General features: G+C 36.6%; 1 protein-coding gene across 1 annotated transcript in view; it reads right to left on the bottom strand.

Moving 5' to 3' along the window:
- NTMT2 (N-terminal Xaa-Pro-Lys N-methyltransferase 2) overlaps positions 1 to 17,676 on the bottom strand; it is a 369,645-nt gene that overhangs the window by 110,587 nt on the left and 241,382 nt on the right. The window contains exon 3 of the mRNA XM_044085271.1: positions 16,753 to 17,002. Coding sequence (XP_043941206.1) covers positions 16,753 to 17,002 — 250 coding nt within the window. The remainder of the gene's footprint in view (positions 1 to 16,752; positions 17,003 to 17,676) is intronic.

Below are 17,676 nucleotides of genomic sequence, written 5' to 3'. Positions count from 1 at the left end.
AGACAAATTTACTAAAGGAATATACTTTGAACAGGTCGCCTTGCTTTTTAGGAACTGTGTGTCATCCCTTTATTAGATAGACAACCCATCCACTTAAATAGAATCTATTTTTTCATCTCTCAAGAGTTTATCTTAGCTCCCTTTTTCCTAACTATTTGACTATGGTGGTGCTGTCTCACTAGTGGCAACAGGTCTAGACTCCATAAATGAGAACTGTGATGTCACGTATAGAATAAGCCATGGAATAGATTAAGTCAATTTGAATGATTTTGGAAAACATGCATTCATGAACAATCAACTTACTGTGAAAAGCTGTAAGTAGATGATTTATGAAATGCAGATGGAGCTGTACCTAACAGCATTTCAAAGTTTTCTCTGATGTGTCAGTAGCTCTTTAAAGTTTATTTGCATGACTGAAAGAAACCCTCTGGCTATTATCAGTCCCACCTTCAATATCCAGTGCATTTGAACTCATGCATTACATGTGAATCTTGCTGGTTTTGGAACTGTTTGGAAGAAATAAAACCACAATAGACACTTTAATCTATGCTGAAAACTTATATCCTAAATCTACATTTTAGAGTATTATAACAGCAGTCTAATTTAAACATGCAAAATGAATTATCAATACCACTTCATCAGCTGTGACACTTGGCACGCTGTCAAGGCTACGGAAACACGTCTGTACCAATGTTTTAACTTCCCTGTAACAGTGCTGTTGTTGAAAATGCTTCTTTCTTTAAGTATATTGACTTCACTGAATGTGCTGATTTACCATATGTTATGCATCATCCTATGATAGGTGCTTTGTACTAGGATGACAGAAGCATTAGGGTTTCTGCCAAGAAACTGTACATAAAACACTTCATCATTTCACTGTAGTAATTTAATCAGCTGTAGATTCCAGCCTTGTCAGACGTCTTCCCTTCCCCCATCTTAATTCAAAATGGATCCATAACACCACCATTTCTGTACCTGCTGCTAATTGTAGGTGCCTTTTTATTCTGTCTGTTTTTTATCTTAATGTTGTGTTTACACTTTTGCCCCTTCTCCATCAATGTACTTCTTCATTCATCTTTTTTCCCCCTCTGTCTTCCTTCCACAACAAGCTTACTCTGACAATATACTTATTTTCATTTTTTCAAAAACATGCTTTGAGTTTTGTTCTTGTTCTGGTATTTATGACTCGCATTTTTTCAGTACTCAGATCCCTGATCAGGATGCATCTAAATGCCCAAATAATGCAGTTTAGTTTCATGTTTATTGAACACGTTCACACCCTAATAATGCAGTTTAGTTTCATGTTTATTGAACATGTTCACACCCTAATAATGCAGTTTAGTTTCATGTTTATTGAATGACATGCTCACACCCTAATAATGCAGTTTTGTTTCATGTTTATTGAACGACATGCTCACACCCTAATAATGCAGTTTAGTTTCATGTTTATTGAACGACATGTTCACACCCTAATAATGCAGTTTAGTTTCATGTTTATTGAATGACATGTTCACACCCTAATAATGCAGTTTAGTTTCATGTTTATTGAACAACATGCTCACACCCTAATAATGCAGTTTAGTTTCATGTTTATTGAACATGTTCACACCCTAATAATGCAGTTTAGTTTCATGTTTATTGAACGACATGCCCACATCCTAATAATGCAGTTTAATTTCATGTTTATTGAACATGTTCACACCCTAATAATGCAGTTTAGTTTCATGTTTATTGAACAACATGCTCACACCCTAATAATGCAGTTTAGTTTCATGTTTATTGAACATGTTCACACCCTAATAATGCAGTTTAGTTTCATGTTTATTGAACGACATGTTCACACCCTAATAATGCAGATTAGTTTCATGTTTATTGAACATGTTCACACCCTAATAATGCAGTTTAGTTTAATGTTTATTGAATGACATGCTCACACCCTAATAATGCAGTTTTGTTTCATGTTTATTGAACGACATGCTCACACCCTAATAATGCAGTTTAGTTTCATGTTTATTGAACGACATGTTCACACCCTAATAATGCAGTTTAGTTTCATGTTTATTGAACATGTTCACACCCTAATAATGCAGTTTAGTTTCATGTTTATTGAACATGTTCACACCCTAATAATGCAGTTTAGTTTCATGTTTATTGAACGACATGTTCACACCCTAATAATGCAGTTTAGTTTCATGTTTATTGAACACATTCACACCCTAATAATGCAGTTTTGTTTCATGTTTATTGAACATGTTCACACCCTAATAATGCAGTTTAGTTTCATGTTTATTGAACGACATGTTCACACCCTAATAATGCAGTTTAGTTTCATGTTTATTGAACATGTTCACACCCTAATAATGCAGTTTAGTTTCATGTTTATTGAACGACATGTTCACACCCTAATAATGCAGTTTAGTTTCATGTTTATCGAACGACATGTTCACACCCTAATAATGCAGTTTAGTTTCATGTTTATTGAACGACATGTTCATACCCTAATAATGCAGTTTAGTTTCATGTTTATTGAACATGTTCACACCCTAATAATGCAGTTTAGTTTCATGTTTATTGAACATGTTCACACCCTAATAATGCAGTTTAGTTTCATGTTTATTGAACGACATGTTCACACCCTAATAATGCAGTTTAGTTTCATGTTTATTGAACTCATTCACACCCTAATAATGCAGTTTTGTTTCATGTTTATTGAACATGTTCACACCCTAATAATGCAGTTTAGTTTCATGTTTATTGAACGACATGTTCACACCCTAATAATGCAGTTTAGTTTCATGTTTATTGAATGACATGTTCACACCCTAATAATGCAGTTTAGTTTCATGTTTATTGAACGACATGCTCACACCCTAATAATGCAGTTTAGTTTCATGTTTATTGAACAACATGCTCACACCCTAATAATGCAGATTTGTTTCATGTTTATTGAACGACATGTTCCCACCCTAATAATGCGGTTTAGTTTCATGTTTATTGAACGACATGTTCACACCCTAATAATGCAGTTTAGTTTCATGTTTATTGAACGACATGTCCACACCCTAATAATGCAGTTTAGTTTCATGTTTATTGAACGACATGCTCACACCCTAATAATGCAGTTTTGTTTCATGTTTATTGAACATGTTCACACCCTAATAATGCAGTTTAGTTTCATGTTTATTGAACGACATGCTCACACCCTAATAATGCAGTTTAGTTTCATGTTTATTGAACGACATGTTCACACTCTAATAATGCAGTTTTATGTTTATTGAACACGTTCACACCCTAATAATGCAGTTTAGTTTCATGTTTATTGAACACGTTCACACCCTAATAATGCAGTTTAGTTTCATGTTTATTGAACGACATGCTCACACCCTAATAATGCAGTTTTGTTTCATGTTTATTGAACGACATGTTCACACCCTAATAATGCAGTTTAGTTTCATGTTTATTGAATGACATGTTCTCACATTTTGGTATTTACAAATATTATGTCTCAGTCTGTACGTTACAGAGTATTTCCATTTTACCTAATAGCTCCTTGCAATATGATGGGGGGGGGGTGTGCAGACAAAAATCTGCATTTTGTACTCACATCCTAGTACTATTGCCCTCCCCCATATATAAAAAGTTAGACATCTGTACCATTCTTGCCCTCTGCTCATTTAAGAAATGCATACCTCATTTTCAGCTGTTGCTACACCCTTCAACCATCAGAAGATTGTTTTGGGATTAGTGATCCTGTCTTTAGTTTCATCTCCATGCTGAAGAGAGATGATGACCTGGGTCTGACCCAGATAACCTAGGATGGGCAAATGAAGAAAGTTGAGCCAATGGATGAGGGTGGGAATGAGCAGTTCATAACAAGTATCAGCAAGGACTGTCCTCCCTGATATTTGTTGAAAGTATGTCCTATTACTGTATTAATTAAATACTACTCACCGGGACATTTGTTTTACCCTATCCAGGTAAACCAGCAGCCCCCCCCCCTATTTTTAGTTTTGGCCTTTTTCCCCTCTCGGTCACACCTCTGTACTGCCTTTACCCTGACCTCCCTGTTTCCTGCTCTTCATACTTAGTTTACCTCCAGTTTCACTTGTCTGTTTTATTTCTTTCTTTTACCTGGCCACTAGGTGGCGCTCTTGTCTTTGCATTCTCCTACTTTCACTATCTTTAGTAATTCATACTGCTCTTCTTAATGTTCTAACCTGATTTTTATCTTGTTTTCTTTCTTTCTTTCTTTCTTTCTTAAACACATCTTTTTTACCCTATACAGCATTTTATTACTAACCCCACACACGTCTTCCCTACCTTTCTAACCCACCTTTACTTTTCCACCTGTTCTCTACCTCCTGACTGATTGTTTTCTGCTACTGGTCGTCTTGTTGTTCCCCGCTCCGTTCGCTACGCTCACTCCGCTCCCCCCCCTACCCCCAATTCCCACCCACCCCCAGGGGTCCTACCTTTATACTTCCCTAGACACACCCCTAGTACCCACCAACCTATAACATCTCTCCAATACATCCTCCATTTTATTCCTCACTTCCTTAACCACACCCTCTCTTGAAACCTTCCCACCTATTTCCCTACTAACCTATTACCTCTAACCTCCTACTCTATATAACTATGCCCTCAACCCTAAAAACTCTCTCTCCTCTTCTTCTCCTAAACATTCTACTTTACTACTACACCCTTACCTCCTATGAAAATCTCATGCTACTTCAAACTCCATCTTCAACCAAACATACTACAACTACACTTCCCTACGCAAACTATCACACATTAACATACTAGCAACCTGTCCCTATCTCCCCCCTCTCTACCATAAAGCCCACCACTACCAACTCACTACCTCCAAGAGACTCATTCTAATACCATTCAAATATACAAAACCCCTACAACTACCCCAAACTCCTTTACTTATATATGGAGATATCCACCCCAACCCTGGCCCCAATACCCCCCAAAAGCTAAGCCCTCTAAAACAAGGTACCACCTACTCTAACCCACACTTTTCCTCAGACTCCTCTCAATTGCTCATCTTAATATCCGTAGCATTAACAACAAAATCACTCAACTCCATGCCTTAATTGATTTCTATGCCTTTGATATCCTATGTCTCACAGAAACCTGGCTTAAACCTAGTACAAAAGACAATGAATTCACCCCCCCAGGATATAGTACCTTAAGACTAGACCGCCCTAATAAAAAAGGTGGAGGAGTGGCCCTCCTGTTTAAATCCCAACTTCAGCTAACTTTAATTAACTCCTTCCCCCTACACCAGGAAATGCTGAAATGCTATCCACCAAACTCCAAATTAACACAACCAAATCTATAAACATAATATGTTCCTACATCCCCCCAGGCAAGAACATCCACACCCTAGAAAATATCCTTTGCTGGATTTCTAGCACCTTCCCCCAGGAAACCATAATCCTAGGTGATTTTAATATCGACTGGAACTCCTGCATATCCCCAAACCCACCACACACCTTAACCTCTTTAACTTTCACCAAACCATTAACTCCCCTACTAGAATAAATAAATCCACCCACAAACAAACAATCCTAGACTGGATACTAACCAACAACAATCCCTCTCCTACAAAACAGGTATACTCCTGACAATATTAGTGACCACCTCCTTACCTTTATCGCTAAACAAAATGCAACATCCCTAAACAACCTACTTATCGAACTAAATATAATAAAACAGCATTTAATCTCACATCCTTTCAAACTGAACTCAAAGAATATAACTGGTCTACCCTAAAATACCTCCCAATAGATGAAGCAGTAACGCATTTCAACAATACCTTCTTACAAATTCTAAACCAACATGCACCATCCCGATTAGTTAAAATCAGATCCAAAGCAGCTCCTTGGCTCTCTGCTATTACTAAACAAACTATGAGAGCGAGAAATAAATCATGGTCAAAATGGAGATCCACTAAAAACCCCACTGACCATCAAACCTTCAAACATCTAAGAAACAAAACAAAGAAACTTGTCATCCTAGATAAAAAAAACTATAACTTTCAACACCAACAAAACCATAACCAAATAACCAAAATATTCTGGTCAGGAATTAATAAACTTCTCCACCCAGGCAATACCAAAACACCTACCCCAGCTAGCTTAGCACAAAAACAACCTAGCATCATAGCCAACACCTTTAACAATTTCTTCTCTCAAACTGTTAACTCACTTGCAAGCACTATGACTCCACCCCCCTTCCTCCAAACTACCCCCATCCCCAGCAATACCTATACACTAAAACTTGAAACCGTCTCAACTACCTATATACAGAAACTACTGTCTAAACTAAAACCCTGTACACCCTCGGCTGACAAACTTCCAGCTGAATACCTTCAATTAGCTGCAAAAGAAATAGCATACCCAGTATCCATCTTAATAAACAGAACCATAACAGAATCCAAAATTCCATCCTGCTGGAAAATCTCCCACATTATTCCACTCCACAAAGGTGGAAACTCTAATGAACTATCCAATTTTAGACCTATTGCCCTTCTATCGCCTCTATCAAAAATAATGGAACGCTGTATTCACCATCAACTCCTAAACTATCTCTTAAATAACAACCTGCTTGTAGACTCTCAACATGGCTTCAGACCCTACCACAGCACTACTACTGCCCTTCTTTCCTTCTCTGATACCATAAATAAAAATCGAAATAAAAACCTATTCTCTTCCGCACTGTTTCTAGACCTCTCAAAAGCATTTGATATGGTCAACCATCAACTTCTCCTTGATACCTTAAAATCTCTATCACTGGACTCTCTAGCCTTACAGTGGTTCAATTCCTATTTAACTAATAGGAAACAAGCTGTACTGTGGGACAGCCATCTATCCACTCTACTCCCTGTCACTATTGGTGTCCCACAAGGATCTATCCTAGGCCCCCTACTTTTCTCCATCTTCATCAACAATCTGCCCAATTCCCTACCAACATCCACATGCATACAATATGCAGATGATTCCACTCTCATCTGCTCCGCCCCTACCCCAGCAGAACTCCACTCCACTACCCAAGCAGTCTTTACTGCAGCAGAAAATTGGTTTCAACATATCTGTCTCCTCCTGAATCCCAAAACCAAACTATTACTATTTACCCCTACCTCTAAATCCACCCCTATCTCTTTCTCTATAACATCCTGTAATGGCACTATCATCAAACCTGACAACTGCACTAAACTCCTAGGCGTCACCATAGATAACCAGCTTAACTTCGACTGTCATATTGATTTAACTATCAAAACTGTTAATAAAAGATTGGTGCCCTATACAGACTAAAGCCCTATCTCACTGCTTCTTCCCGAGTAGCCCTAGCCCAAACTCACCTTATCTCTACACTAACCTCGCCTCCCCTCCTTTGTCAACTTATCTAAGGGTAATCTTCAGAAACTGAATACTGCCTACCACAGTATAGCCAGATTTGCCACTGGCTCACCTTTCCAAACTCACCACTGTCTTAACTTAAAGAAACTCAACTGGCTTGAACTCCCAAACCTTATACTCCTACAACAACTAATCATCACCTTCAAAATTCTTCATTACCCTTCCAACATTCCAATACTAAATAATGTCATCACACCTTATAAGAATCTCAAGACACTCAGATCAGCCAACAAGCTATTAGTTACTACCTTGAAATCTCATAATAAATCAGGTGATTCCCTATTTGCAAACACTATCGGTTCATACTGGAATAAACTTCCCACTGAACTGACCTCCCTAACATCATGTCACCTTTTCAAAAAACAGATAAAACCACCTACTAATCCACTGGCTTTGCCCCTGCTCTAATCCTGACTGAGCATACTACTGGTCATTACTCTGAACAGTCTGCTACTTTCATTCTTTACTCTCCCATTCTTACCTAGACTAACATTTTTAGCCCCCTTCTCTGGTCCTTCACCCTTTTCCCTTATCTCATTGCCTATATACCTCACTCTCCTTTTTAACTTTACTTTCTTAACATTTAACTTGATAAAATACCATTACCCTATCTAAACATACTCTACCCACACTTTTCTTTTTCCTCCTATCCCTTTTTTCCCTTAACTTTACTACCAATATACCTCCTTACCTTCTAACTTGCTTTTTTTTTTAACACTTCTAACTACTAGCTTTCTTTCACTCTGTTAATTACCAATTCTGTCCTCTACCTTCTGACCAATGATTAATTTTATGTACCTACACTTCAGATATCCTTAACTCAACTGTATATGTTGGTGCCTGAGCTTATCTCCTCAGCCACATGATGTGAACTTTGATTATAATCTTACTGTAACCTAGTTAAGTTAGTCAAGACAAACTGTATTTTGTCCTTGTACATTTTTGTTTTGTTTTGTTTTTGTTCTTTTGTTAAAAAAGATTGATCTATTTAGTAAAGTATTCCTCATGTATTGTCTTAGTCTAATAGTGGAGCTTTTCTCCTCGGGCCTCTGCTGAAAATGGACATGTATCCAGCCAGACTAGCCCGGTTAACAAATGTAAAATAAAAATAAAATAAAGGTAGTCCATGGGGGAGGAGGTGACAGTGCTCCTAGGTGCTGTACTCACACCAGTTGAAGTTAGATGTAAGCACTGGGCTGAGGTGGATGTGTGCTCACCATGCAGAAAATGCTGTAGCTAGAGTCGGGTATATAGTAGGGGTCTATATTATTCACCAAAGTCACTCGTCAGTGAACACACATTCATCCACCCGTATTCAGAAAAAACACTTCTGGGATTCACTGAATAATCTCAGGGCAAGGAAATACTTGCCCAGCAGCACAACTTTACCCTTTTCTCCACTGTAGTCTGATCTCAGAGTTGGTATATATAGTTGGGGGGGCTGTGGGGGTACAGTCCCCCACATTGGAGGTTGTGGGGGGGGCAAAGTCCCCCCATTTGGGTAAGTTAGATTTAGCTAGATTTAGGTCCATTGTGCTGCGAGGCAAGTATTTATTTCCCGTGGGAGTATTCAGCGAATCACAGAAGTGATTTTTGCTGACTACGGGTCGATGAATGTGTGTTTGACTTCGGCGAACTAATATAGACCTCATAGTAGTGCTCATGTTCAGCACGCTGGTAACGTGGCTATGCCTGTCAGCTGTAGTGAGGTACACAGAGTTAGAACCAAACAGATAACCCTGATGATTGCAACTCATGACTGTCACCCAAAGAGGAATGGTGGGCTAGACAGGTCACAGGGGGGTGTTAATGCTTCACAAGCCTTGGGGATAAAAATAATAGTAAAATGATAATAGTCCTATTTTTAAGCAAACTCTGCAACACTCCCTATTGTAGGTATTAGGTTGGAAAACAATGAAGTTCTTCTGTTCTCTGTAAACTATATTTCTAAAAGATGCTGAGTACATACTCCATTATTTATGCAGAGCATGGATGTCAAAATATTCATGTTTGCTTCCAGGTATTATCTTTATTCTGTCACTGTTTTAAATCTGACAAAATCTCAAGCATCCTGTAGATCGTATTCTTTTTACCTACAAAAAATGTTAAGTAATAAAATAAAGATCACTGTTTTGCAGCTGTGAAATCCTTCTTCATTCTCAAAGGCATTTTTGTTGCTTGTTTTTTCTTTGTTCTCTTTAGTAAATTTCCATGTTTCTAATTAAGTTAGCTGTGCAACATGTCAGTTTCAGAAGCAGTCTCACTGTTCAGATATTAAGGTGATCACATAACTAATTAATTGTTGTTCACTCCTCGCCTTCTGTCTCTTTTTCTTTTTGCTGACCCCATTATAGGAACGTGCATGTGGTGTACAGTGGAATCCCACAAAGATTTGGCATTCATGCCCCCCCCCCCCCATCTCCATCCCGATCATCGTCTTACAATGCGCCTGCAATAACAGCACGAGCCTCGGGAGCTAAACATCATCCCTGAAGTAGGACTGTCACAGACCTGCCCAAGTAAAGCAAGGAGCAGGGCAGGTCTTCGCTACTCAGTCCTCACTCCCCAGTCAGACATTTTATTTTATTTGAATTTATTAACTGAGGTAGAGCACTGATCACAAATGTCCAACGTCAGTCTCCACCTGGGGAGGGTAATGCAAGGAAGTACAATATCATTTAAATAGTCATAGACTATATCGGGAATATGTAGTAATTGTAGGCAGCTTTATAAAATGGTGTCGTGGTAAATCCAAGTGAGAGCTATACCTCTCACCCTCTTAGCCCAGGAAATCTGGACAAAGACTGAAATAATGGAGGGACAAAGGCACAAAAATAGGGACAGAGTTTAAATTTTGTTGTCATTTTTGGTCTTTTCCATCATGTTTGGCTTTGTCCAGATTTCTTGAGCTAAGAGGTTGACAGTTATATTCCCAGCCCAGATAACATTCCTTATACACTTTATATAGACATGGACATATAAAGAACATGTTTTTTTTTTTTTTTGGAAAATATTAAATAAATGGTTATTGAGGTTACTGACAGATATCAGTAGAGATATATATAGACTTGTTATTAGATTCATATTTACTAAATTGGTGACCATTAACATTAAAAACAGTGATTATAACATTTTTGTAAAATACTGCAGACTTGATTAAGTAAAGTATTAATGTCAAAGTTTGATGTGGAAGTTTATGATATTAAAGAGAAAAAGATTAAAGCAGTATTATTGCTTTTGAGTGAACTATTCACAGTATTACAAATATGCAACTGGATACTGTTGTATTGGCTCGTGATATTTGTATAGCCTTTAACACACTATCTCATAATGCATTATTGAGTGTATTATCTTTGTATAATGTAAGTAGTAAAATTATACATATTATTAGAAGAATATATAGTTATTCTTGTGTTTGCTTGTTTGTTAATGGATGGACTGGTGTAGATATTTTGGTTCCAAGGGTGTAAACCAAGGATGCCCCTTGAATGGATTGTTGTTTGTCATAACAATGTCGGCCATATTAGAGACATGTATGAGATATTTTGATAAAGCAAGAATTGAAATTACAAGTGGCTTATGTTTATCTGTTTGTTTAACTTATGGAGATGATTTTACCCTTTCATTAAATTCTTACCAGTGGTTCCCAATAGTATTTGGGAAAATAGAATCCCTATGTAATGTGGTAGGATTTTTTTAATTTAGATAAGGGGGAAGGATATGTATCTCTTAGTAGATTTAGTATTTTCCCAATAAAACATGAGTATTTCTATATCAGGTATAACATTTGAAGATGAATGGGATTAATCTCATTGCTGGGATAACCTTCTTATTTCAATGAATTATTTATTAAATAGCTGGAAAGTACATCAATTTTCAAATAAAAAGAAAAGCTATATGTTGAATTCTTTATTATTAAGCAAAATGAGTTATTGTGGGACTATATTTCCTTTTCCAAAATCAGATGAGAAGAGATTGTTAGAATTGTATTTTGTATTTTTTGGGAAGCAGATTTGACCAAATAAAAATATTATATTGTAAACCTTAGGGTGGGTGGTCAGGACTGAAAATCATGTTGTTTATGTAAGCTCTCTTTATTTATTTATTTTATTTTATATATGTTAACCGGGATGGTCCGACTGGACGAGGTCCATTTACAGCGGAGGCCCGGGAAGAAAAGCTCCAAATTAATTAATACAGTGAACTAGAGACAATTATACAGAATATATAAAATAGTCATAGAACTTTGTATTTGAACTTAAGAGAGCAGTACACAAAGAAAATTATATCAACATTTTTAGCAGTAGACAAATAAGTTAGTGATACAAAAGTATCCAGACAGAGATCAATACAACATTACTATATGTAGAGAGAAATACGTTTGTTACTTTCATGGTTTTTGATGGCCTATGTAATTGGAAGTAATGGATAAGATCTAGGTAGTGCTTATTAGTCTTATGTGACACATGGACATAGCCAGAAACTAATAAGATGGGCCTTAAGGGAGTGCTTGAATTGTTTGGTGTTTGATGATGCAGTTATTGAGTGAGGGAGATTGTTTCAATGTTTTGCTATAATGTGAGAAAATAGAGCTTTACCTGCTGTGTTATTGGCTGTGGAGATAGAGAGGACTGATTTGTTGGCAGAGCGGAGTGATCGATTTGGTATGTAGTTACTTATTAGATCCTTTAGGGCTGGAGTACTGTCAGGATATTTTAGGATGTTATAGGCTATGACTAGTTGGTGATAAGTTAATAACTGTGGGAGTTCAAGCCACTGAAGTTGCCTTAGAGATATACAATGGTGTGTTCTAAAGAGGGAATTTTTTGCAAACTTAATGCTGTTATAGCACGACTCAAGTTTGTCCAGATCAGTTTTTCTAACATAGGTAAGAATAGGTGCTGCATACATTAGTGTGGAAAGAAGATGGGTTTGAACTAGGGTGACCCGAGCTTGATCTGATAGAAAGTGTTTTTGTCTGTATATGGACCCCATTTTTTTGTGTACCTTTTTAATAGTTTGGGAGATATGGATGTCAGTGTAAGTTGTTATCTATTTCAACGCCCAGCAGCTTGGTGTGAAGAGAGGGTGAGATGGCAGTTCCATTATTGGAGAGGATGGAGAAGGAGAGTGGAGTGGTTTTTGATTTGTTTGGGGTAAATAAAAGTAGTTTCGTTGGGATTTAGTATAAGTTGAATATTTGTGATCCACTTTTCCACTGAGCTGAAAGATTCTTGGACAAGATGTTGTAGGGTGGTGAGAGTTGGGGCAGAGCAGGTCAGGGTGGAGTCATCTGCATACTGAGTGAGGCCTGAGGGGTAGAGGTATGCAGGTTATTGGTAAAGATAGAGAAGAGGAGTGGTCCCAGTATGGAGCCTTGAGGTACACCAATGGAAGTTGGGAGTAAGTTATATTATATATTATATATAAAGTTAAGAACAGGAGCACTGATATTTTAGGCTGTTTTCTTTGGACAAGTATAAACATTGTTAGGAGAGTATTACATCTGGAAAAAGGAACTGAAGTAATGACTATGTTCTATCTGAGTATGAAGATTACCTTTTTGAGTTGGAAAATTAATTTAGGTGATGATTTTCCAAACAGGAAAATTTTGGTATGAATGCATCATGCATACATATTACTGAAAAATAAAACATTAGACAAAGGTTTAAATCAACTTTAGAAATTCAGGATTTTTTATTGAGAGTTATACTGGCTAAGTTGACAGTGAAGAAGTTAATGAAATATTTTCCCAAGAATTATGTAGTGGTTGTCTTACAGAAGAAACAAAGGAATAGTCTCTATTATCATTTCTGAGAATACAAGATTATTGCAATAGAGTATATGTCATATATGAGTTACATTTTATAGGAGCATTACAGTTAAGAATTTTATTTATTTTTTATTTTTATTTTACATTTGTTGACCGGGCTAGTCCAACTGGATATATGTCCATTTTCAGTAGACGCCAGGGGAGAAAAGCTCCAAGCATAAACAATATCAAAGTTAACAATATATAACAAAGACATGTATAATAACAGTACAGAGGTAGTAATGGTTAAAGAAAAAATATAGTATTAAAAATATTGACTATATACATTATGCTAAAAGTTAAACTAAATAATAAAAAATAAAACTAGTACACTAAAACACAAGTTGGGTATGAGCAACAGAGTCAAGTCCTTGTATTTATCTTATTACTATGAGAGAAAAAAAAGAGAAGTAAGTAGATTTGGAGGTGTAGGTTAGGGGAGAGGGGCAGGGGTATGAGCAGGAGGGGAAAAATGTTTCAGTCTGGGTTAGCACAAGGACAAAGCCTCTGAGTTTTAAGATGTTCTTTAATATGTTTTTTGAATAGAGAAGTAGAAGCTAGGGTAGAGACCCAGGTAAGGTGGAAGCAGTGAGAAGAAACAATCAGTAAGGTGGAAGGTAAGAACAGGAGACAGTAAGTAAAAAGGCAGAAGTTGTGAGTCTAAGGAAGGAGGAAGTAAAACAGAGGGGAAACCTGGCAGAGTAAGGACATTGTACAATCACTATAATCTTTCCTGCTTATAGGATAGGGATGTTTGTGATAAAATTTATATTTAGTACATTACAGATTTAATGGTTAGCTCATTGTGGCAAGATGTGATATAATAAATTAAGGGATTATAAACTTATTTTGAAAAAGTTAATAAAATGGCTTTGGCAAAACTGCTGGGGTAATGCTGTTTGATATTACTAGAATTATTTTCCTATTGCATTCTACATTTTTCTATTCTGTTATCTTTTTATAATTTTTTTGTGTGTGTGTTATGTGTTATGATTGCTTTTCGTTTTTGTTAATGTATAAGTCACTTCTTGAAGATATCTATATATATCCTGGCTTTGTATAATAACATAAATAAAGTTCCCCTATTCTTTTCTATATGTACCATGGGGACTTTTACATCAACTTGAGATATACCAACTCAAGCAGGTGGGACCTCATCCCAAAGAAAACACACTTAGGTGTATGCCCCCACCCCTAATATTAATTCCACTGTCAGTAAACCAATCACCTGGAGCAAGAATAAAACCCACAACCTTCTGGTCTTCCAGCACAAAAGGTGAGTGTGCTACCTGTTGCACTACCAACACTGTATTCTACTATGTTTTCCATATTCTCTTGTAACTCGTGGCCTCTGACTGAAATTGGTACACAGTGGATGTCTGCTAATTTTATTAACAAACTTAAACAAAAAATAAAAAAAAAATAAAATAAAAGTGTAGAGTTAGGGAGCTATGGAACAAACAAACATGAGCAGTGTTTAGACGTCTGGGTTGTGGGTGTGTTGAATCCTTAATCTCTATATTTCAAATAATTTCAAATAAGGCCTGTTATAATCTCTCTCTCTCTCTACATTTTTCTCTCACTGAATGTGTTTTTGGAGCTTTTATTTCCCAAGCCACAGCTGGAGAGAATTCTTGTATAACCCAGTATGAACTTCCCACTAACCAAATGCAAATAAATACATTAAATAAGTAAAGTTAATAAAATCACAGTAACTTACCAAAAGATCAGCAATATGACCTAAAACAAGTAGTTCATGCAGGGGGATAGGTCATGTTTTTTTTTAATTCTAAAAAGTATTTCAGTACATGGATTGAACCTTAAACTCATGTGGTATGTTGGCAAAATACTTAGGATGCAAAAGATTTTCTAAACTTTAAAATTTCAGTTAAGTGAGCTGATTGGTAAACATACTCTTGTCAAATAGGATGAAAGTTTGCAGTCAGAATAGAACACATAGTTGTGTTGTGTTTTGAAGAGACAGAGATTGTCAGTCTCTCTCGCTCTCTTTTTTCCCTCTTCAAACTACCCCATGTTATTTCAGCCAAAAGCTTTCTAGCTTAAAAATTTAAAAATGGTACTGCTGCTGCAACTGAAAAGGTATTGCTGCTTTTTTATAATTATACAGTACATTCAGTTTTAGAAATGACAAAGCAAACGTTTGCTGTTAGAAAGATTGCTTATGTTAACTCCGGAGAGTCATGACAAACTACACATCTCTAGCCTTGTCAGAACTCATGCAAGCCAAGTAAATTAGCTTATGCATTCAACTTTTAAGTATTGATTTCATATTAAAATGTGAATTTACAATGGAATTTCTCGATGATGTAGTACAGGAAGCCCTCTTGATCAATCTTGGATATTTAACCTAGCAGCTTTCTTCCAATACAGTTAAGACAAACAAACTTCTTTTCTCAGTTTAAAGAGAACAGTTAACTATTTTCTCTGCTGAATAATAAGGGAAGCAAAATCAGCTGGGAAAACCTGAGAATATTATTCATTTAAGAAAATTGTTTTTAGTTAATTTGTCATTAGCCTAGAAAAATGAGTTGATAGTCTATAAGCAGAAATCTTTTGACTAAACAAGCAAACTTTCCTGTGTCTGTAATCTTTGCTTTTGAGTAGTTACTATCCACATGTATAAGGCTGATATTGTTCTGCAAGGTTAGAAAAACTATAGACTGCATAGCCATACTGAGTTACTTTTGGATAGTAACAGCATGCTACACCAGTTACTTTATAAGCTGATTAAAAAAACTGTATTTCTGAAGCCGTGACCCTGCCCTGGTTATAGTTTACAGTCAATACGGTATGTAACAAAAAGACAGACATTTTGAGACCTCCATAGCAACAAGATCCAACTTCTCACCATCACAAACCATTAGCTGGAGGTTTCTAGTGAGTTTTATCATTTAAGTTGCATATGGTTGTTATGTCATGTCACTGGTGAAGTAGCAGTCACTTTCTGGAAAACTGTATTACCAATTCAACCAACAGCTCTGTCAAACTCTGCGGTAGAATGACACTAAACAAGGAAGGTTTCCTTCAGTTTTGCCAGCTGTATATCTCTTTCCCTCATCTGAATAGAAACAGTGGCACCATTGTTTGGGCTATAAATAGTTATTTTAACAGATCTGATGTAGGTTTTAATAATGAAAATATGCTGGAGACAGAAATTAACCAAATCTATTCAATTTATTTGAGGAGGATTATCAACCACAAATGCTACTCCAAGATGTATAAGACAAGCCTGACTTTTATTACTGTTGAGGTAATCCATGGAAAACTCGGTAATTAGGTCAGTCGCAGTTATGCATAACTGATTACATCATTGATAATGCTAAGTGAAGTGAAAATATACGGATGCCTCAGTGTCCTATTTAGATACATTACATCATTATTCTTTCACGAAAACTTGGCTAAACTTAAAACGCCCCCACCCCGGGTCACTAGGTTAGCAACAATCTATGAATCTGTGAATCTAAGAACAAAGCCAGACTACTGGAAACTAACCTGTAACCCACTGAATCCAGATGATGTCATACTTTCTGAATTCTGGCGTGAAGTCCTGCAAGCTGTAACAATAGAAAGCTTCAATCTTCTCTCCTTCATCCTCCAGGTATGACTGACCTTCCACAAGGAAGTGTTCCATCATGTCCACCAGCTCAACATTACTGAATATTGGCAGGAGGACACTCTTGCTGACTCTTCCGATTCCAGAACCACAGTCAAGGACAAATTCAGTGCCAACTTTGCATGGACCCTGTTAGTAAAAGCAAACAAGTACAAAAACAACATGTCCATAAAAGTCAGAAGTATAATCTGCAAGTCAGCCATAGCTCTACCAAAAAACATATTTGTATACATAAATATGTCAGTCTGTTTCAAGTTATAATTGTTTCTTGGGTCAGTAGTCAAATAACTACCTATAAAGTTGTGTGAATGGGGCATTAACCATTTCTGACTACATACTTTAGCTTTCTTAACTAGTAAGGCACACAAGAAAATGACTTTTTAAGGTAAAGAATGTGAGACTACAGAACCCAATTAAAGAAAAGTCTCTGCTGTTAAACACATTACTGTAAGAGGTACCAGTGGTGGATGACTTCTGGGCTAAGACTCACACTGGTTTTATGTGATCAGGTGCTCTATCCCAGGAACATGTTTTAAATAAAAATAAATAAATGTATTTCTAAGTCCAAGAATATAACTCTCACCTCTCCTTCATTTTATGTCCTTGACTGATTTTGATTTACGGGTTTCTTCTATTGCTCATTAGATTTTGTTTTTGAGAGAACATAAAGCATTTCAAATATTAAGTAATGGCAGATAACTATGTTATAATGTGCTCGCTCTTCAGAAAATATGATATCCTCTTTTTCTGCTTTCTGATCAGGTAATGCAACTATTTGTAAAATGTTCCTTATTTGTGTCTGT

This window comes from Protopterus annectens, chromosome 10.part0 (assembly GCF_019279795.1).
Source record: "Protopterus annectens isolate FY-2018-M chromosome 10.part0, PAN1.0, whole genome shotgun sequence".
In the NCBI taxonomy this organism is placed as follows: Eukaryota; Metazoa; Chordata; order Ceratodontiformes; family Protopteridae; genus Protopterus; species Protopterus annectens.
Note: the sequence above shows the minus strand (reverse complement) of the source record. Positions and strands in the feature narration are given on the sequence as shown.